Source organism: Crotalus tigris, unplaced genomic scaffold (assembly GCF_016545835.1).
Source record: "Crotalus tigris isolate CLP2741 ecotype Arizona unplaced genomic scaffold, ASM1654583v1 scf7180000024315.672297, whole genome shotgun sequence".
Classification (NCBI taxonomy): domain Eukaryota; kingdom Metazoa; phylum Chordata; class Lepidosauria; order Squamata; family Viperidae; genus Crotalus; species Crotalus tigris.
In genome coordinates this window covers 50001-73516 of record NW_024100487.1, presented here as the reverse complement: position 1 = coordinate 73516, position 23516 = coordinate 50001, and the positions used below count along the sequence as shown (strand labels likewise).

Sequence of the window (23516 nt, the reverse complement as noted above, 5' to 3'; positions counted from 1 at the left end):
AAATAAGTCAGATCTTGCCTGAGTTAATCAACATCATATCAATGAGACAAGTTAGCCTTGACATACAGTATGTTGATAACTTGGTTTAAGTTCAACACCCTAGTTCTGGATTCAACTCATGATCTACAATTGATACGTTTGTACCAAATACATTTAAGGAATTATAAACCCCAAATTACAACTGCTGAATGATGGGGGTTTTTTTGTGTGTCAGTACCTTTTTAGATGAAATGGCCATTGTTGTTATCGGGGCATTATTCTGGAAAATAAAAAGAAACAATAGTTTAGATTCTAAAACTTTGTTTAATCAAATTACAAGAGTTCCCAATCCATAAACTGACACAGAGGATAGAATGAAATATCGCAGAGTAACTCTGCCCACTGCCAGGAGTTTGATCCTAACCTGGTCAAGGTTGACTCAGTTTCCCATCCTTCCGGGATCGGTACAATGAGGACCCAGATCGTTGGGGGCAATAGGCTAACTCTGTAAACCACTTAGAGAGGACTCTAAAGTGCTATGAAGCAGCATATAAGTCTGAGTGTTATTGCTATCTAAATACTGTGGTGCAGTGGTTAGAATGCACTGACTAACTTTATTCAAACTGCCAGCAGTTCGATCCTAATAGGGCTCAAGGTTAAATCAGCCTTGCATCCTTCTGAGATCAGTAAAACTAGGACCCAGATTGTGGGGGCAATATTTATTTATGAGACTTATATACCGCTTTAAGTGCAAGCACTCTCTAAGCGGTGTACACCAGTAAGCAATGTATATATATATTTACACTGCCCCCAACAATCTGGGTCCTCATTTTACCTACCCCGGAAGGATGGAAGGCTGAGTCAACCTTGAGCCGGTGAGATTTGAACCGCTGACCTGCTGAACACAGTCAGCTAAAGTGGCCTGCAGTACTGCACTCTAACTGCTGCGCCACCTCGGCTCTTTATGATGACTCTATAAACTGCTTAGAGAGGGTTATAAAGCACTGTGAAGTGGTATATAAGTCTAAGTGCTATAGCTATTAACTGACAGCCCAGTCTTCAGATAATGACACTTTTATCTTTTTCCAGCTTTGTAGCATGTTTCTCACAATTTCCCATGACAGCATAACATCCAACGTTAACAAAACTCTGAGCAGACCCATGAACTTTTATAGCCCTGACACTTACGGATCTATCACTTGAGGAGCCTATGAAGAATGGACCCAGAACTGAAGATAGTCAGTCTTGCTTTTTTTCCAAATATAAATCCTGGTATTTATGCTTTGAAAAATGATAGCACGTATCTTTTTGGGTCACAGCTCATATTTATATGAGCATGTAAACAGAACGAAGGAAATATCACCTACTTCTTGCAAGCAATACTGAACGAGGCGTACAGTTTCATAGCTTTGCTTTGGATTATCAAGGGAACCATCCACATTACAAATGAAGTGTTGGCATGTTTGACTTTTTGTTTGCATTCAGCTGGTTCAGAAGACACTTCCAGCTAGCTGGTATGTCACTCTTTTTGGCTACTTTGGCCCAGAGTTAGAAACAGAAAGAGGACAAAGGAGTTACATGAAGTGTTAATGGGATGTCCTGCTAAACTAGCAAGACAATGTACCCTCTTTGTAAAGCACACTCATACAATAATCAAGAAGAAGAGATATCCAGGGCTCAAGGTTTAACAGGATAATCCCATAAGAAAAACGAAGTTCAGGCAAAGCAAGCTGAAATGTTTCTTTTTGCAAGATATGATGTGTAGTAGCCTAGCTTTAGAAGAAGGTAGATTTGGTCTTTTGCTAGGGGACTTTTCTACACAGGTTCCACTCTAGCTCCATCCAGGTCCAGTTGTGGAACACCAAACCTAATCAACTCCTTTTTGCTCTGCTATTGCCAAGAAAAGAGTTAGAAAAATGCCCCTCAAAATATATATTTTTTCTCCATTACAGAACCCATTGCTAGAGTCTATAAAGATTTGTTCTGGTACCATGTGGAAAAAATATTTGAACAAAAGTTTAGAAGAAGTCATAACTCTCGCAAGAGAACTTTCCTTATGTGAATTGAATTAGACATTAATATTCAAGTGGAAATCTGCCAGAAGGTATGAGCTGAATATCAAACAGTATTGCAGGCTAACTCTGCCCACTGCCAGGAGTTCAATTCTGAATTTGGTTCAAGATTGATTCAGCCTTCCACCCTTCTCAGGACAATAAAATGAGGAACCAGATTACTGTGGGCAATATGCTGATGTTTTAAACTGCTCAGAGTGGGCTATAAAGCCCTAAGGAGCGGTATATAAATCTAAGTGCTATTGCTATTATCTCTGCAGTTCTTTTCAGATAACCAAGGTCAGGTAAATGAATGTGCCTTTTACCAAAGAGCCATATGGTTGCTAAGATATGTATAGATCAGGGGTAGGCAACCTTGGCTCTTTTATGACTCGTGGACTTCAACTCCCTGAATTCCTGAGCCAGCATGGCTCAGCATGGAAACCTCTCCCTTTCCCCTCAGCGTGGATGGCTCAGGAATTCTGGGAGTTGAAGTCCACGAGTCATAAAAGAGCCAGGGTTGCCTACCTCTGGCCTAGGCCTAGGCCGCTTTCTGACTCGTGGAATTCAACTCCCAGAATCCCTGAGCCAGCATGGCTCAGCATGGAAACCTCTCCCTTTCCCCTCAGCATGGCTGGCTCAGGAATTCTGGGAGTTGAAGTCCATGAGTCATAAAAGAGTCAAGGTTGCCTACCCCTGGCCTAGGCCACTTTATGACTCGTGGACTTCAACTCCCAGAATTCCTGAGCCAGCATGACTTAGCTTGGAAACCTCTCCCTTTCCTCTCAGCGTGCCTGGCTCAAGAATTCTGGGAGTTGAAGTCCACGAGTCATAAAAGAACCAAGGTTCCCCACCCCTGCCCTATATCAGGGGTCCTCAACCTTGGCAACTTTAAGACTTGTGGACTTCAACTCCCAGAATTCCTGAGCCAGCATGGCTCAGCATGGAAACTCCCCTCAGCATGGCTGGCTCAGGAATTCTGGGAATTGAAGTCCACGAGTCATAAAAGAGTCAAGGTTGCCTACCCCTGGTATAGACCAAGCATTTGATCAGAACTAGGACAAGGGGTAGAAGAAGAAGAAAAACACCACCCTTTTTTCTTAGGTCCTCTAAAACAAAGAAATAAACATCCCTAAAGCTGCTCTTGGTCCTCAAATCAGGGTTCCATTTGTGGACAACTGGAGTTTGGAAAGAATGAATGAACCCCCATTCTCATGTGTCAGCCTTGGTCCTTCTTTATCTCACCCTCCATGGTTGCAAGTAAAGGAAAAGAGAACGTACATAATTTAATATCAGTTGTGAATGGAGGAGAACAGGATCCAAAGAACCAACTGAGATCATCCAAGATCCCTGATGGCACAGTGGTTAGAATGCAGCATTGCAGGCTAATTCTGCCCGCTGCCAGCAGTTCGATTCTCACCGGCTCAAGGTTGACTCAGCCTTCTGAGGTCGGTAAAATGAGGACCCAGATTGTTGGGGGTAAGACAATGATTCTAAGTTGCTTAGAGAGGGATGTAAAGCACTGTGAAGCAGTATATAAGTCCAAGTGCTATTGCTATAGTTAAGTGCTATACGCTGTGAAGCAGGGAGCAGATAAGGATACGAAAGAGACAGAGGAAGGCAGCCAAAAACACCAAAATGCTCTCCAAGTCATCTCTTGGAGAACTTTCAGAATGCTTGACGGAAATTGTCAAAGGAGTTCTCTAGATTTTTTTTCCCCTGGCAAGAAATAAAAAGTGATTGCAAAACCCAACAGCTTCTCAGTTCATTCACACACTGAATGATATTCTAGCTATAGTGTGCTATTCTATTCTGTTCTATTCTATTCTATTCTATTCTATTCTATTCTATTCTATTCTATTCTATTCTATTCTGCATTCTATTCTATTCTATTCTATTCTATTCTATTCTATTCTATTCTATTCTATTCTATTCTATTCTATTCTATTCCATTCCATTCCATTCCATTCTGCATTCTATTCTATTCTATTCTATTCTATTCTATTCTATTCTATTCTATTCTATTCTATTCTATTCTATTCTAAGCATGGCCCTTTTGTGACTTGTGGACTTCAACTCTCAGAATTCCTGAGCCAGCCATGCTCAGGAATTCTGGAGGTTGAAGTCCACGAATCATAAAAGGGCCATGGTTCCCCACCCTTGTTCTAAACCAACTCCCTACCTCAAACCACAAGAAAACCGTTGGTCTCAGCTCTCCCACCCCTGGTTCTAAGATCATTTCATTGCTGAAAATGACCTTTTGTCTATTCTATTCTATTCTATTCATTGTCAAGTTCAGGGTCCCCAACCATTCCAGCTCTGTGGACCGGGAGCAGTGGCGGTGGGAGACAGGGGAGGAGATGGCTTTGCACATGTGCCTGCCGGTTTCGCAAATGGAGCATCACATGCTCACCTATCACTTGCACAGCCTGGTTCCCAACAGGCCACAGGCCAGTATCATGTTACAGACTGGTGGTTGGGGACCTCTATTTGAGTCTAACCCCCTGCTCAAGGTAAGAGACTTTATACCATCTCAGTCAAATGGTTGTCCAGTCTACTTTTGAAAACCTCCAGCAATGGAGCACCCACAACTCCAGGAAGCAAGTTATTCTATCAATTGTGAGAAAATTTCTCCTTACTTCTAGGTTGAATCTCACTTTGACAAGCTTCCACCCACTACTTCTTGTCCTACCCTCTGGTGCCCTAGGGAATAGAATAGGAATGGAATGGAATAGAATAGAATAGAATAGAATAGAATAGAATAGAATAGAATAGAATAGAATAGAATAGAATAGAATAGGAATGGAATGGAACGGAACGGATCAGAACAGAACAGAATAGAATAGAGAAATAATGGAATGGAATGGAATAGAATAGAATAGAATAGAATAGAATAGAATAGAATAGAATAGAATAGAATAGAATAGAACGGAACAGACCAGCACAGAATAGGAATGGAATGGAATGGAATGGAATGGAATGGAATAGAATAGGAATAGGAATAGAATAGAATAGAATAGAATAGAATGGAATGGAATGGAACGGAACGGAACGGAACAGAACAGAGCTGGAAGGGATCTTGGAGGCCTTCTAGTCCAGCCCCCTGCTCAAGCACGCGTCTGCTATGTCTTAATCTTCCTGCTCCAATAAGACTAAGTCTAAAGTAAAGGCATGCCTCTGCTGTGTCCCTACACCCCAGTTTGACACTAAGGTGATGCACAGACATTATTCCGACGCACATGGTTTCTTATCATTGGAATCAGGGCCAAACTGACCCTAGCTGGGAGGGCGTGGATTCTCCATCATCATGCTGAGAAAAGACGTTCAGGTAAGACAACGTCCCTTCTTCAGCATGATTGGATGGAGAATCCACAATCTATACCATCTCAAGGCAATAAGGCAATCCCTCCCCCCCCCCCAAAAAAATTACAGGTTTCCCTCAACACATCCTAAATCCACTTTGTCTTGGTCATCTGTGGGAATGTGGCTGTATGACAAAGGAAATTGTTTTTTCTTCTCCTTCTTTCTGCAGTAGCTTCATCCTACTCTCTCAGAGCATCGGGATTTCAGGGGCAAAAAAAAAGTATCTTAAAGGATCTTAAAACTGGAGAAGTGGGATGCGAAATAGGCCAAAGCCAGCTTGACTCAGAAAGAATGTGAGTCATTTTCTGGTTCTTTAGTTTCCTTTTTTCCCCCCTTTTTCTGCAAAGGATCTCAGCCTGTAGCTGTTGCCATCCAATCTGAGCTTGGGAACGGGGAAGAGGACTTCTAAAGTCAGACTTGGCTTAGATGGGAACGACTTTTCTTAGCATAAATCATAACTTGGATGCAAACACTGGCAAGTCATGGATGTGTCTAGTTCCACTAGCAGTTCACACGGAAATCAGCAAGTCCCCTTCCCATCTCCTGTGGACTTCCAAATATCCAGACAAAGTCCATGAATTGGGTCTTTGAGGAGCGTCCATGTTTGATACAAGGGATGGATGTGGCTCTTTTTTTTTTTTTTTTTTTTTTTAGCAATCGGTGTCATGTTTGTGGAAAGCATACAAAGAGAAGGATGTTGCATTCAGTGGAGAAAAATGGAACATTAATCTCAACAGCGGCAGCCGATGCCAAAAAAGCCGACACAGTCCTAGGCTGCATTAACAGAGGGATAGAATCAAGATTGCGAAAAGTGTTAATTCCACTCTATAATGCCTTGGTAAGCCCACCCATGGAATATTGCAATCAGTTTGGGCCACCACGATGTAAAAAAAAAAGATGTTGAGATTCTAGAACAATGGTTCTCAACCTGTGGGTCGGGACCCCATTTGGGGTCGAACGACCATTTCACGGGGGTCGCCAAACAATGCAGTCCACCATTTTTTCCCCCCTTTTCCTTAGCTGTGCTACTCTCTTTTATTCTATTGGCTTTTGAAAGCCAATAGAACAGACTCTCTTGAATAGAGTCTAATCCTATTGGCTTTCAAAAGCCAGTAGGAATTGTCCAGGCTGTCTCTGCCCTGCTGAGCCCGCCAAAAGTCCCATTCTGCAAACGGTGCTGCACCAGTTGAGTAGTCCTCGACTTACGACCGGTTGAGTAGTCCTCGACTTACGACCGGTTGGGGGTCGCGGCATTAAAAAGGTTGAGAACCACTGTTCTAGAAAGAGTACAGAAAACAGCAACAAAGATGATTAGGGGACTGGATACTAAAACATACAAAGAACGGTTGCTGGAATTGGGTATATCGGGTTTAATGAAAAGAAGGATGAGGGGTGACATGATAGCAGTCTTCCAGTATCTCAGGGGTTGCCACAAAGAAGAGGGAGTCAAGCTATTCTCCAAAGCACCAGAAGGCAGGACAAGAAGCAACAGATGAAAACTAATCAAAGAGAGAAGCAACCTAGAACTAAGCAGAAATTTCCTGACAGAATAATTGATCAGTGGAACAGCTTGCCTCCAGAAGTTGTGGCTGCTCCATCGCTGGAGCTTTTAAAGAAGAGACTGGACAGCCATGGATTAGAGCTGCTTGCCTTAAAAGGGGGCTGGAGTAGAAGACCTCCAAGGTCCCTTTCAACTCTTTATTCTGTTAAACAACAATGTGAAACTTCCTCTGGGTTTTTCTTCCTAAATCCCTTCTTTAGAGCTTCAGCTGATTGAGGCCAATATCGGAAACTTTTGGGTTATAAGGAACAAAAAAAAGTAAGTTTTTTTTAAAAAGATCTTATTGTCAAAAACCTTATCAACTAAGACATGCACACACAAACACCCGCAGTATACTTGACATCCCATCACAAGAGATTGCAATCATGATATAAACAAAGAAGAAGTCAGATTTTGTGGCAGCTGTTACAACTTGGAAAAGTGTGTGTGTCAGTGTGTGTGTGGGGAAAACTTTTTCAAAATTATTTAAGCCAAGCTGACAATATAATGAAAAACAAGCAATTTAAAGCAGAGTGTAAAATATTGTAATTCTGCTTTTTTTTTTTCCCCTCGGAGAAAGCCAACCGCTCAAGATCAACAGGATGAAACCTGCCTTTTAACAGACCCATGGAGAGAGCGGGCATCTGTTAAATGTGTGTGAACTGAGAAAAGAGGTTTTCATGGTGACTTGTATTCTTTAATGAAACTATTATGCAAATTACATCCTTTTGGGTGAATGTACATCAAGGGGTCTCCAAACTTGTCAACTTTAAGACTTGTGGACTTCAACTCCCAGAATACCCCAGCCAGCATGGCTGGCTGAGTTCAAAGCACTGAAGAATTTATTATTGCACCCATCTCCAGTTGATTGACCCAAAGTCACCCAGCTGTCTTTCATAGTTAAGTAGGAATAAGAATTCACAATCTCTCACTTTGTAGCCTAGTGCTTTAACTATTAGACCAAATTGGCTGCTATGATAGATAGAGATAGATAGATAGATAGATAGATAGATAGATAGATAGATAGATAGACAGACAGACATAGATATATAGATGATAGAGATACATATTTATATAAATGATAGATACATATAGATATAGAGAAGATAGATAGATGATAGATAGATAGATAGATCGATATAGATAGATATAGAGATAATAGATAGATAATAGATAGATAGATAGATATAGATATAGATATAGAGTAGATAGATAGAGATACATAGATATATAGATGATATACATAGATAGTTATAGATATAGAGGATAGATAGATAGATAGATAGATAGATAGATAGATAGATAGATAGATAGATAGATAGAGTTTATTATTGCTACTTATGCACAAGAATCTGGTCAAATAATGGTCAGAGCTAAATTGGTGCTAGATAAGATTCAACTGAATCCATGGGCAGCTGGGAGCACAAAGATTCCAAACCGATGACATGTTTAACCCCACTTTCCAGCTCAGTTTGATCATCTCCTACAGAAGTTATTACCATTACTGCATGGGAGTATAAACTTTGATAGTGGTTTATATATGTTTTCATTTGCTGCTACTTTTAATTGTCTGTTTGCTTGCTTGTTGGATGAAAGTGTTTTGATGAGGAGAAAAAAAAAAGAAGAATCTTGAGAGAAACTAACCTTAAACACTTCCAGTTCTTCCAAGATCAGCTCTCCATTTGCCGATGAGTTAGAGGGTAGTGCCACCACCTTCTGCACCGTCCCCTGGTCTGAAATGGAGAAGTGGACCATATTTGAGACCATGCAGAAAAGAAGAGCTGAATTTTCACTGCATACAATGCAAAGATGAACAGAGTGGGTGGGATTAGTGGTACCAGTAATCCATTCAAAACAGAAATTGTTGCATCTTGTAAAAAAAGAGGAGGAGACCTTAACTGGACCAGTTGTGAAAGCCCTCCAAATATAAACCTTGATTGACCCTACAGATTTTGAACATATATCTATGTCTACATCATCATCATCATCATCATTTTATTTGTATTCCACTTTAATTATTTTTACAAATAACTCAAGTTGGTGCATATATCCAACACAACTTCCTCCTTCCAGTTTCCCCACAACAACAAGCCTGTGAGATAGTTTGAGCTCTGAGAGAGTGATTGGTCCAAAGTCATCCAGCTGGCTTTCATGGCTAAGATGGGACTAGAACTCACAGTCTCCTGCTTTGTAGCCTGCTGTCTTAACTACTAGACCTAATTGGCTGCTATGATAGATAGATAGATGATAAATAGATAGATAGATAGATAGATAGATAGATGACAGATAGATAGATAGATAGATAGATAGATAGATGGATAGATAGGGAGAGAGAGAGAGAGATAGAGAGAGAGATAGAATACAGCTTTTAGTCAGTATTTTGTTTAGGGTTGTAATAAAATTGAACTAACTGAACTTCTCTGCAAGTATATTTTCCTTGAGGTCTATATAGCAACTAGTTGCACGTTACATTTCAAATAAATGAGTCTTGTTTTTTGTTGTGGCAACAATGGCCAAGATATGCCAATGTAAACACACAATGGAAAAAGTTAAACATCTACCAAGGGATCAAAATAAACATATAATCTCCCCTGTCACTAGAGTTGGGTTTTTGCCAGTTTTCAGACACCAAGTCACCTGCATTCATTCAAAGACACACACAGAGAGAAAAAAATAGACCCACAATTGTTATTTTTTTAAACAAATATTTTCATGGTATAAAGGCGAGAACATTTCAGAACTCTGCTAATGTGGCCATTGAATCCATATCTTCTTGGGAGCAATAATAACAGTATCATGTCCGATAAAATAGCTAGACAGATATAAAATTTTAAGAGTCACGGAAGTGCTTTACGTTATCTCAGAATTCAACAAAGGTGTGAATTATATATCAATCTTCTTTTTTCCTTTTAAAATGTCTTTTGGTGTGTGTGTTTTGGGTTGATTTTACTCCAAACCACAGTTCTACTGGAATATCTTTAAGTGAACTCCACTGCAATACAAGAAATTGTGTTTGGAAAAGCAAATAATGGAAACCCACTTGTGGTTTAAAACACTGTTGTTATTTTTTTTATATATGTTGTAAATTTTCTATATTTACCTCAAAGATACCAAAGTAAAAATAAAGCAAACAACTGCAAAGGTTTAGAAATAAAGTCCTCAACTGTGTTGCTTACTCTGTTCCCCACATTCAGAGAGATCATTAACTGCCTTCACATACCAAGATTGATCTTGTTATTGAATTAATCTATATTCCGAGTTTGCACGATACATCAAAGAAACTCAGTAGGTTGATTTTGCATAACACACAGAGAAAAAAGTTAAAACTGAAGTGTATTACATGCTGTAGAAATGCAGTTGTTGTGGCTTTTTTTAAAGCCAGTTTAAATATCTTCTATGAATTTAATTTAATTTGATACCCCAGTTTTGAGGTTCCTGACTCCATGATGACTTGGGCTGACTTACACCGAAATAATAATTAAAAAAGAGCCATATGCAAAGAATCGAAGGTACAGTCAAATTGAACACAATCTACAACACAGAAAATAAAATTTAAAAAAATATCTATATGTAATCAAAAGCCTTCCTCCTCTACAAAAAGAAAAGCACAACCAGGTTTTCAACAATTTGAAGAAACTCAAAATGGCGGAAGCAGAATCCCTCTCTAGAGGCATATTATTCAAAAATCAGGAACGATCACTGAGAAGGCAGGATGTTGTGGGTCTCATATAAAGTTGTCTTCTCTTATGAATAAAATTGTGGCTGCAATAATTGAGGCTGATGCGCTAATAAACGAGGTCAAGGCCATGGTTTTCCCAGTTGCAATGTATAGCTGTGAAAGTTGGACCATAAGAAAGGCTGAGCGCCAAAGAATGGAGGCCTTTGAACTCTGGTGCTGGAGAAGACTCCTGCGAGTCCCCTGGACTGCAAGGTGGTCAAACCGGTTAGTCCCAGAGGAGATCAACCCGACTGCTCTTTAGAAGACCAGATCCTGAAGTTGAAACTCAAGTCCTTTGGCCACCTAATGAGAAGGAAGGACTCACTGGAGAAGAGCCTAATTCTGGGAAAGATGGAGGGCAAGAGAAGAAGGGGACGACAGAGAATGAGGGGGCTGGATGGAGTCACTGAAGCAGTAGGTGTGAGCTTAAATGGACTCCAGAAGATGGTAGAGAACAGGAAGACCTGGAGGAACATGGTCCATGGGGTCACGATGGGTCGGACATGACTTCGCAACTAACAACCTGCTTGAGCAGAGAGTTGGACTAGAAGACCTCCAAGGTCCCTTCCAACTCTATTATTCTATTAAATACATACCATTTGCTTTATGAACTGAGATTTCTCCTCTTCCAAATTGAAATCTGCAGCAACCTGGGAATAAAAATCTGAGCTTGCAGATAAGAAAGATCTTCTTAACTTAGCCATGAATGGAAGAGGCAGTTTCTAAGCAGTGGTTATTTTTCTGGTTGAGCCCTACATCTGCAAATGAACTTTTCTGTAAGATATAGTTGGTATATAATAGTGTTTTTTTCCCCCAAACCTGGCTATTTTAAGAGAAGTGGACATCAATTTCCAGAATTCTGGGAGTTGATGCCTACCCCTTTTAAAATGGCCAGGTTTTTGGGGAAAAAAAACTGGTAGAAAAATGGCTGAGATTAAATAGTGCTTTGAACCTCCAGAAGCATTTCACGCATGCTTAGCTTTACAAATAATTATTATAAATCCCGTTTTTCTTCTGAGGATTTGGAAGGGAGCCAGGAAACAAGACGTCAGAAGAGTAAAATTAGCCAAGAGGCTGAGAAATTGAGCAAAAAAAAAAAAAAAAGGTGTGTGAGCAAGAAGGAAGGGCCGAGATGAGAAAACCAAATATTGACCCACATTGTCAACTGACAGAAGGATGGCCTTCTACTAGAGAACTCAAACATGATTGTTTATATCCAAATACGGTTCACAGCTTGGATAGTACAGAACACACAGATGTTTGGCGGGCTACGCAGTATGTTCCACTGCCTAATTCAAGATAAAAGTTTAAATCTTTCCATACATATTTAATATAAATCAGCCCAAGGAGAATGTGCCAGTTGGTATGCTCACCATCAAAAGTCAAGACTTCAGAACAGGCTTCCATAGAGCTATTTCTCCCCTTTAAAAAAAATAAAAATAAACAAATAAACAAGTCATAAAGAGGCTGAGAGAGCAAGGCCTCTTTCCCACATCATACACAGACAAAAATCCTCAACCACAATTGTTAGGAAAAGCTGGCCCAGATTGCCGCTTCATAGCAGTTTTGCTTTGAGAGAGTCTCTCTTGGATTTTTTTTTTTCAGATGGGATCGGCTGCAATTTCAGATCGGGCTCAAACATAACATATTCAGACTGGGAGGTATTTGACCTCGAAGTCAAGCAGAAAAGAGGAGAAGAAAAGAAAGTGAAAAGCATAAAAATAAGCCTATTTTCTGCATTCTGCTTGAAATATTCCATAGAATAGAATACATGTAGTTTAGGGTTGAACTGTGGAATTCTTGGTGCCTTCTGAGCTTGACTGCTTACTTATAGATCAGTGGTTCTCAACCTTTTTAATGCCGCGACCCCCAACCGGTTGTAAGTCGAGGACTACTCAACCGGTTATAAGTCGAGGACTACTCAACTGGTGCAGTACCGTTTGGAGAATGGGACTTTTGGCGGGCTCAGCAGGGCAGAGACAGCCTGGACAATTCCTATTGGCTTTTGAAAGCCAATAGAATTAGACTCTATTCAAGAGAGTCTATTCTATTGGCTTTCAAAAGCCAATAGAATAAAAGGGAGTAGCACAGCTAAGGAAAAGGGGGAAAAAATGGTGGACTGCATTGTTTGGCGACCCCTGTGAAATGGTCGTTTGACCCCAAATGGGGTCCTGACCCACAGGTTGAGAACCACTGTTATAGATAATCAACTACGTAACCTCCTCAAAAATATTTATTCCTGTGAGGAAGAATAAAGCTTTCGAAGTGCCAAAATTGGTCTGTATGACCTTGAAAACTGCCCGGTACTAGAGCCATCACTACAGTAGTGGCCAAAATGGTGGAAACCTTTTGAGAAAAGTATACAGTAGAAATACCACCGTTGGTTCAGTTTCCACCCATTTTTCTTCTAATTTCTTTATTACTGTAGCCTTGTTCACTTCATAATACTATTTTACATCGCTTTCTGGACGGCCAGTCAACTCTCTGCACCATTCCTTTAATTTTATGATGTTTTACAAGCTCACTAAATGAAAATACACACAAAAAAACCCACCAACTTGATAGCGATCACATAACACACTGACAGATGTGTTATGCTTCAATACAGGACATCAATCACTGAATCCTACTGTGATCTGATTGGCTCATTGCCAAAACAAGATGACACCTGATTGGCTCTCTCAACACTCACGCTCATTGGCTACAATCAGATGAAGGAACGCTACCTGATATCAAATAACCTTTTTTTGGTTATTTGGCTATAACATTTCATAGAATACAGCACAGATAATTGAACAAACTTTGTTGCATTACATTCTTGATTAAATTATCTTTCCATGGATATATAATTTTATGGTACTACTCCAAAAATAGTGGAGTTATTAGCCATCAAACCTCAAAAATACGCTTTTCCCAAAAGGTTTCCACAATTTTGGCCACTACTGTAGATCTTCACCTGATGTGTCCCACACCTGATCCCTCATAAGACCCCTCATAAGACCCTCACCTGACATATCCCACACCTGGCCCCTCATAAAACACCTCACAAGACCCTCATCTGACATGACCCTCCCGTCACCTAGTGACCACACGGAGCCCTTATAAGCAGAAGAACATCAACGGTGACATTGTCTAAATTCTACTGAAGATGTTATCTATCCTGGTAATGAAACTTTCAGAAACCAACCCACAAGCTTGGAGAACAAACCTCCATCTCACCCTACACTCGAGCTACAGATATTCACCACTATTGCAAACTGCCCTGTACGTTTTATTTGCCTTATGAAAACGTATTGTTCTTCCGTGAGAAAGGTCAAGAGTGCTTCCTGTGAGCAATTTCCACGCTTTGTTTCCCAATCTGAAGCCAAATGGAAACAAAGACAAAATTATTTCAAGCCAAAAAGGATTTTGTGAAGAAGTCTAGTCGGCATAGACAATACGACGGGCCTTTATCCTAAAATTCTGAGACTTTATCATAAAATGTCTCACTCTAAGGCAGGGGTCTTCAATCTTGGCCCTTTTATGACTCGTGGACTTCAACTCCCAGAATTCCTGAGCCAGCATGGCTCAGCTTGGAAACCTCTCCCTTTCCCATCAGCGTGGCTGGCTCAGGAATTCTGGGAGTTGAAGTCCACGAGTCACAAAGCGGCCTAGGTCTAGGCCAGAGGTAGGCAACCTTGGCTCTTTTATGATTCGTGGACTTCAACTCCCAGAATTCCTGAGGCAGCCACGCTGAGAGGAAAGGGAGAGGTTTCCAAGCTGAGCCATACTGGCTCAGGAATTCTGGGAGTTGAAGTCCACGAGTCATAAAAGAGCCAAGGTTGCCTACCCCTGTGACCTATGCCATTCAACCTGGCCAGTGGAAATTTGAGAAATTTATCAATCCCAGCCAAGTCAACCAGCATGAGTTCTGCATCCACCTTAGCCCCGGGAAAGTCAGTTCAAGATGTGTATTTGGATTCGTTCTGAAGTGAGCTTTCTGAACTTGGCTTGGAAAACCCATAATTTGTCAAATGACTGATATTATAGACAAAACGGTAGATGTAACTCTCGCAGCTTTGGCTTAGCTCCCCAGTCACCCATGCTAAGCCTGTCTAAAGCCTCAATCTTGCCACTCTGCCAAGCCCCATTTGCTACAGCCCCAACCCTCAATTACTAAGCCTGTCAATATTACACAATGCAGTTTTTTTCATTTTACACTCCCCAGAAGGAAATGGTCACAAAGGTTTCAATTAACTTGTCATTTTTGTTCCGACTTCCTTTGCTCAAGACAGCCAAAAAGCAGAGAAGGAGGGATACTCCAATGTGGGTATAAGTTATGCATTGGGGTTACTTGTTTTTTTAAAAGAAGTTCTTCATTTGTTATTTAGGGGATTGACACCTGAGGCATTTCAAGGCAAGGCAAGCCAAGCCAAAAAATAAAAAGAAAAGTGGAACCATTGGAACAATGTTCCATTGGCAAGAAGAGAAACAAAAAAATGTGAGACTAACTCTTTTGATTTCCAGGAAGAATTGGAATTGACTTTCCAGATGGGTTGAGCACACAATAACATATCTAATATATATCTAAAAGAGGTTGGTCTTGGGCCAATCACCAGGAGATGGTGAGTTCTAGTCCTGCATTAAGCATGAAAGCGTGCTGGGTGACTTTGGGCCAATCACCAGGAGATGTTTGACTCTATGCGGCTTATAATATTAAAAATCACAAGTTGTTTGTAGGTGCAGAAGCCAAAATAGTGAAAAGATTAGTGTATGGCATACAATGTTAGGTGAAGCAGAACACATGACAGCAGTCTTCCAATTTCTCAGGGGCTGCCCCAAAGAAGAGGGAGTCAAGCTCTTCTCCAAAGCACCAGAAGGCAGGACAAGAAGCAACGGATGGAAACTAATCAAGGAGAGAAGCAACCTAGAACTAAGGAGAAACTTCCTGACAGGGAGAACAATTAACCAGTGGAACAACCTGCCTCCAGAAGCTGTGAATGCTCCAACACTGGAAGTTTTTAAGAAGAGACTGGACAGCCATTTGTCTGAAATGATATAGTCTTTCCTGCCTGAGCAGGGGGTTGGACTAGATGACCTCCAAGGTCCCTTCCAACTCTGTTATTCTGTTATATTCTGTTATTCTGAACTGGTCATGCCAAACTGCCCTATTAGCTCATCCCTGAAACTCACTGGAGCTTGAACGAAAGTTGCAAGTTCTGTTATAAACAGAAGGGCGAGGAGAGAGGGAGGGAACTGTTAAACGCTGAAGCAAATAAAATTTGCACTGCCCATCACAGCCAGATTCAATGTATGCCTGGCAAGGAGAGGCACAAAACACTAGCAAGGAGAATAAAAGGGGCTTGGCCCAGCCTTCAACATAGTGGATAAGGTTGAGTAGATTGTCCGAAGCAAAAGAGATGCTGCCTTGTGTTCAGTTTCATAAATCTGGCCCTACACAAAGATTTTCACGCAGCTTTTGAAGTCCTCAGCCATGTCTGCTGAGCTTTCATCAACATTCCTCCTGATGAAGTAAATTACTACTGGTCAGGGTGAAGAATTACTGCAAGGTTCCTCTATTTGTCATAGCTTCCTCAAATAGGTCTTTTTAGGTCCTAAGACAATTTGTTATCCTAATGATGAGTCTTCTCTGAAAAGAATATCAGCTGATGAAAGCCCATTATTAGAAGTACACCACTTTCAGTTGGGTCGTTGAAGAAAAGCATGGTGGATCATTAGCTTTTATTTATACATTTGATGGTTTATTACATCACTGTCTGACAACTTTGATGTGCTCCACATGTTTTTGTGATCTTCTCCTAACCTTTTTTTTTTTGAATGAATGAATGAATACAACGTTCTGATAAATGTAATCTGACATGGTTTCTGCACGCTTTCTTATTAGTTTTGGAAACACAAAAACCCAGCCAAAGCTGAATAAATGTCTAACCCATCCCTAAACTTGTCTTGATTCTTCCTAAATTAGAGGAGGGATGCGGTTTGAGCTCTGGGCTTGCTTGCAGATGTTTCATTACCAAACTAGGTAATATCCGCAGTGCTAGTAAGGTACTAGCACAGTTGCTAAGTAAGTTACCTAGCACTTACTGTCTAGTAAATGCTGGGTAACTGATGATGTTACTGAGGTTGGGAAAGGAAACATCTGCAAGAAAACAACGAGGCACAGATAGCACCAGGGACCCCTCATTTCAACCCTGAGCTATAAATATTCTCCTTTATTGGTTCTTCCTACATTTGATAGGTTTGTGATTCTCCTTCCTTCCTTCCTTCCTTCCTTCCTTCCTTCCTTCCTTCCTTCCTTCCTTCTTTCTTTCCTCCCTCCCCCTTCCTTCCTTCCCTCACTCCCCCTTCCTTCCTTCCTCCTTTCTTTCTTTCTTTCTTTCTTTCTTTCTTTCTTTCTTTCTTTCTTTCTTTCTTTCTTTCTTTCTTTCTTTCCTTTCTCCCTCCCTTTCTCCCTCCCTCTCTCCCTCCCTCTCTTCCTTCCTTCCTTTCCTTGTTCCCTTGCCAGCCTATTTTCTAAACATTTAGAGGTGGATATAGACAATCCTGGTCCTAAACATCATTGCCTACCTTACGTGATAGCACCCAAACGTTGTTTCAGTCCCGCTGCAAAACAACAACAACAACAAGAACAAAAAAAAATGATGGTGAAATTGAATTTAAGAAGTACAATGCTAAATTTTCTTACCTGTCCCAAGAAACAAGACATGATATGTTCCATCTGTAGCACTGACACGATCAACTGCTATCTTTGTATACTTGTAATCTGTGCCTGTCCGGATAATTAACGGCCTCTTATGAATTGGATAGATGGAATTAAACATCAAGGGATGGTTCCTGATGAAGGTGACCACATCGTCTGGAAACTCCTTGGTGGTCCGAACGTTGGGCGTGAAGGCTCCTCCAGGACACTATAAAAGGCATTCATAATCATCAGCCACGTCAAAGATGTTTCAATTCACAGCCCTTTATAATGTCTCCTGAGCTGTACATGGGTGCATCACTTCATATTATTAGTTGGAAGAGCCGAAACTCGTTGACTTATGTGCACTTCATCCTAGCTTTCATTCCTCTGAAATAATGTTAAGGATAGGCTTGAAGAGCCCTATTAGGAAAATTCCCTTTCCTACGGTATGATCGACTCTATATGAATTTATGAATCCCCCATAAAAATACGTTTGTGGCTAGGATGCATGCATTTTTTTCACTCACTTGATCCAGCTAACTGATGTAGACGTGTTTGGGGAGGAAAATATGCATTAGACCAGTGGTTCTCAACCTTTTTAATGCCGCGACCCCAACCGGTCGTACGTCGAGGACTAAACCGGTCGTAAATTGAGGACTAAACTGGTCGTAAGTCCAGGACTACCCAACCGGTCGTAAGCCAAGGACTTTCCCTGCCCAGGAGCGCCAGCATGCATGGTGCCGCCCCCTGCGCCGGCCGAGGTGTAGCTGGCAAGCGGCAGAGACAGAGCAGGCCGACCACCGGCTGGGCCACCAGCTGGCCCAGCCCAAGGGAGGTAAGGCCCCCGCCGGAAAAGGGGAAAAAAATGGCGGACAGCCTTGCTTGGCAACCCCCGTGAAATGGTCGATCGACCCCATAGGTTGAGAACCGCTGCATTAGACTGCCTCATTGATTCCCTTGGAGATGTTTTTTTTTTTTTGTAAAAAAAATGTTATTTTCAATTTTTCATTACATTCATAAAGAGTACTTCAGATAAAGAATAGAATAAGTTTAAACACACAATTTTCGGTATTGCTCACCCATTTCCCCCCAAACCGCATCCACCCTCTGACCTCTTCTCTCACTTCCCTCTTTCCCTCTTCTTCCTCACTCTCCCCCTCTCCTCCTTCTCCTCAACCTTCCTACTTGCTTCTCCCCTTCCTCCTGTCTTCTCACTCCGGATGCAGTCCAGGGGACTGACCTATTTAACCTCCAACCCATCCTCTCCCCACCCCCCTCTCCCCACCCCGACTTCCCAGAGCCAAGTACAGGGTTATACAAACATATTAAACATAATCTACTTAAGTTTACTAATTATACAATAACCAAAATCATACTAAGCCTTAACTCTCTTCAAACTTTAACATCATAATTTTATAAACAAATCCATTACTCATAAAATAAATGAAACTTTGTAGTTCCCTATTTCTTCTGAACATATTCTATCCGTCTTCTCCATACAATAACATATCTCTCTTGTGAATGGTCCTTTAAATAAGCAAAAATTTTAGCCATTTCTGCTAAATTAGAAACCTTAAATACCCATTCTTCTAAAGAAGGCAGAGAGTCTTTCTTCCAATATTGACCCACCAATAATCTTGCTGCTGTTATTAAATTCAACATTAAAATAGTTTCTTTAGCACAGTGGTTCTCAACCTGTGGGTCGGGACCCCATTTGGGGTCGAACGACCATTTCACGGGGGTCGCCAAACAAGGCTGTCTGCCATTTTCCCCCCTTTTCTTTGGCCATACCCCTGGCACCCGGTGATGTATAAGTGGTTGGGGGTCACCACAATATGGGGAACTGTATTATGGGGTCGCGGCATTAGAAAGGTTTGAGAACCACTGCTTTAGCATCAAAATCCACAAAAATACCCAAAAGAAATAATTGGGGAGTAAACTTAATCTTCCTTTTAAAAACCTTTTGAATGTTCCACCAAATCATAATCCAAAAGGCTTTAATATTTTTACAGGTCCACTAAACATGAAAATAAGTTGCATGATTCCCTTGGAGATGTTTGATGTACAAAAAGCTTTACTTCGATGAGTCTGATAATTATCTATAGTTATCCCTAAGAATACACAGCGCCTGGTTAATCCAGATCCTACAACTTTTAATTAGCTCCCTGTGACAAAGTTTGCCATCACCTTGTTGAAAGAAAACTCTTCATCATGGTTCAGTCCAAGCTGGGAATAAACAGGGTGACTGCTTTAGGAAGAAAGTTGCAGTTTGTTGAAGAGGAGAGCCAGACAGAAAGATGGCTCTGGCAGAAAAGAGAGTGAGCACATGTAGGGAGTGGGTTTTTATACCCTCTGGAGTCTTTTGTTTGGAGTTGCTTCCTGTGGCATGAACTTTGACCTGAGTCTAAGTGTGCCCTTTGGTATCTCTGTGTTAATCCTATTATGTCCTGTCTTAGAGTTTGGGTGAGGTATGTAGATTTTAGGAATCTTTGTCTTCCTAAGCTTCTAGCTTCGACCTTCATGATGATTTACATCTGCATTTCTAGAGCTGGTTTCTGCTTGGGGGAGGGAGACAGAAAAACTGGCTATGCTTTTCTGCCTCTTTAAGATCCTTTGAGGAAATATATTTTCCTGCCCTTTTAATATTTCATTCTCTGGGGGGGCTGACTTCCCACAACCTGCAGATTTATTTCCAGCACCCTCACTTTAAAAGCATGAATGATCATGATGACATAAGGAAAAAAAAATGGTCCTCGGCTTACAACAATTCATTTAGTGACCATTCGAAGATACAACAGCACTGAAAAAAGACTTATGACCATTTTTTCACATTTATAACCATTGCAGCATCCCCGTGGTCATGTGATCAAGCTTCAGATGCTTGGCAACTGACATGTACTTATGACGGTTGCAGTGTCCCAGGGGTCACGTGATCCCCTTTTGTGACCTTCCGACAAGCATTATAGTGATTCACTTAGCAACTGTGGCAAGAAAAGTCATAAAAAGGGGCAAAACCCACTTATCAAATGTTTCACATAGCAACAGATGTGGTTGTGGTCGTATGTGGAGGATTATCTGTTCTATACATGGTTTATGTTGACAAAATACCAAGTCAAAAGTTAACTGAACTAGGAAATAAGAACTTAATGGTTTAATTTTTTTTTCCACCTTGGTTGTGGTTCTATTGTGAATATGAATAGAATAGAGCTGGAAGGGACCTTGGAGGTCTTCTAGTCCAGCCCTCTGCTCAAGCAGGAGAACCTATACCATCTCAGACAAGTGACTCTAGTCTCTTCTTAAAAACTTCCAGTGATGGAGCACCCACGGTTTCTGGAGGCAAGCTGTTCCACTAGTTAATTGTCCTCACAGTCAGAAAGTTTCTCCTTAACTCCAGGTTGCTTCTCTCTTTGATCAGTTTCCAACCATTGTTTCTTGTCCTGCCCTCTGGTGCTTTGGTGACCCCCCCCCTATTCTTCTTGGTGGCAGCCCCTCAAATACTGGAACACTGCTATCATGTCTCGCCTATTTCTTCTTTTCTTTAGACTAGCCAAACCCAAGTCCCTCAGCCGTTCTTGTCCCCAAGTCTGCTCCAGGCTGGATCTTGGAACATCCCTATCTGAAATTTAACAATGAAACGGGACAACGGAGCTTTGGATGAAGATTGTGTCTGAAAAGAAATAAACAACCTTGTCAAACTAATGGGAAACTCTCAGATTTGCTTATCCCTAAAGGACAATGCAACAAAGGTTGATAAAGTACAGCCATCAATCTCTCGCGCCAATGCATCTCTTACAAATAAATTGCCTTTCACAACAGCTTATCCTATTGAGTTGTAAGCAGTTTCATGCTTTTATCCGACCCATCTCATAAATACCACATTTTTTTTTGCAGTTTCCTGCAGTTGCCGTATCAGACAATAATGCTAGGACGTTGCGTATTCACAGATAAGTCCATTAAAGGCAATGTCGAAGACAAATCAGCTTGAAGCAGTTGAATGTTTGGATCAAAGAGTTGGCTGCTAACAATTGCTGCATCTATGAACTTCCAAAATAAACAAGCACACTGGTAAAGAAGGAAAGAAAGATTATCCTTCAACAAGACATCTTGTCTTTTTTTTCCCCACCTCCTAAAAGGATCTGAACTTTAGATCCCCACATTTAAAGCCAGCATCTTAGCCTTTCTCTGATTGTCCTTGCCAGATGTCCCAAGGCTTCAACTGGAACAACAGAGCAAGTCAAGTCAACTACTACTGATTTACAGTCCATTTCTTCCACACACAAAAATACCTTTAGGCTTCATGTTTAATGACACTGGAGACATGAGAATTGGTGAGGCACCAAGCAAATGAGGCTGATGTGCCAGCTCAGGCAACATCCCAGCTCTGTTATACAGAATGCATGATAACAGAGTTGGAAGGGACCTTGGAGGTCATCTAGTCCAACCCCCTGCTCAGGCAGGAAACCCTATACCATTTCAGACAAATGGCTGTCCAGTCTCTTCTTAAAAACTTCCAGTGTTGGAGCATTCACCGCTTCTGGAGGCAGGTTGTTCCACTGGTTAATTGTTCTAACTGTCAGGAAGTTTCTCCTTAGTTCTAGGTTGCTTCTCTCCTTGATTAGTTTCCATCCGTTGCTTCTTGTCCTGCCTTCAGGCGCTTTGGAGAATAGCTTGACTCCCTCTTCTTTGAGGTAGCCCCTGAAATACTGGAACACTGCTATCATGTCCCCCCTTGTCCTTCTCTTCATTAAACTGGACACACCCAATTTAAGCAACCGTTCTTTGTATGTTTTAGCCTCCAATCCCTTAATCATCTTTGTTGCTCTTCTCTGCACTCTTTCTGGTGTCTCAACATCTTTTTTTTACATCATGGTAACCAAAACTGGATGCAGTCTTCCAAGTGTGGTTTTACCAAGGCATTACTATTTGCTGAATCCTCTTTTAAATCTGGGATTCCTTATCTTATGGATATATGTCCCCATCTTGGACTCAACTTTCGTTGCAGTAATGAAATTACTCTGAATTTTCAGAGTAAGGGGTGTCTTTATAGGGTGGCAGACACCCAATATGTTGGTTTTTCCCAAATCTTAATTTTTAGGGTTACAGTTCAACAGTTTTCCATCAAATTATTCCTGCAGTCTTGTTCTAGTTCAACAAGGCAAATTGTTGGCCTTGCTTCAGGGTGATAATATAAACAGCAAGTTGTGCTCTATGGGTTTTCTCGCTAAAAGATGGTACAAAGAGCCTGGACCCATTGCATACATATGATTCATCTAGCGAAGGAGGGTCTCCAAAACTTGACAATTTTAAGACTTGTGGACTTCAGTTCCCAGAATTCCCCAGCAGCATGGGGAATTCTGGGAGCTGAATTCCACAAGTCTTAAAGTTGCCATGTTTGGAGACCTGTGAACTAGGATAAAACATGCTCAAGTTAAGCCTGATTCAGTAACAATATTTTTCTTGATGTGGATTTCGGTGAACATTGCTTTCCAGGAATTTTGAGGAGAAAGAGTCCCACTTTTTTGTTTATCTATACATACACACATATACACAAACACACAAGCACACACACAGAGGGAGAGTTATAATATATAATATTATATATTGTACTATGTTGTGTTGTTTCGTTATAATATTGTATCTAATATTCTTCTTTCCTTGCCATTCAGTCTCAAGGATACTGTCTTACATATGGGATGATGTAAGGCTCATAGTTTATCCCTGACATGCTATAACTCCAAGTAATGATTTGTGTCAAACTCTACATGATAAAGGAGATTTAAGACACAGTCTCCAACCAGCATGGACCAGTACATTACATCATTAAGGTTTTCCATAACTCACAGTCAACTATGGCAAAAATCTCTATTCAGTTGCCAAGGCCTACAGGTCTCTCGCACTGCTAAGTGAATATATAATATTACTTAACCTTACTCTGTTTCATTTGAACTGTGACTGAAATGGCTGACTTTAGAATGTAAGCAAATAAGATCAAGCACCAGCTAATCCACAAATTTACTTCCAAAACCTGAAGGCCACAGAGAAAACATACCATACTGACATTTAAAATAAAATCAACTGGGCTACATTTACGAAAAAAATATGAAATGCTTATTTCTAATCTACTGTATACCAAAGGCTGAAATTCTAAACTCTTTAGATCAAAGTCTTCACTGACTGCAAATG

General features: G+C 40.9%; 1 protein-coding gene across 1 annotated transcript in view; it reads right to left on the bottom strand.

The window, feature by feature from the left end:
• SEMA3C (semaphorin 3C) overlaps window positions 1-23516 on the bottom strand; it is a 79549-nt gene that overhangs the window by 13050 nt on the left and 42983 nt on the right. Inside the window, exons 9-11 of the mRNA XM_039325006.1 lie at window positions 17337-17559; window positions 8578-8666; window positions 218-259 (exon numbers count right to left, since the gene is read on the bottom strand). Of these exons, the coding sequence (XP_039180940.1) occupies window positions 218-259; window positions 8578-8666; window positions 17337-17559 (354 nt within the window). The remainder of the gene's footprint in view (window positions 1-217; window positions 260-8577; window positions 8667-17336; window positions 17560-23516) is intronic.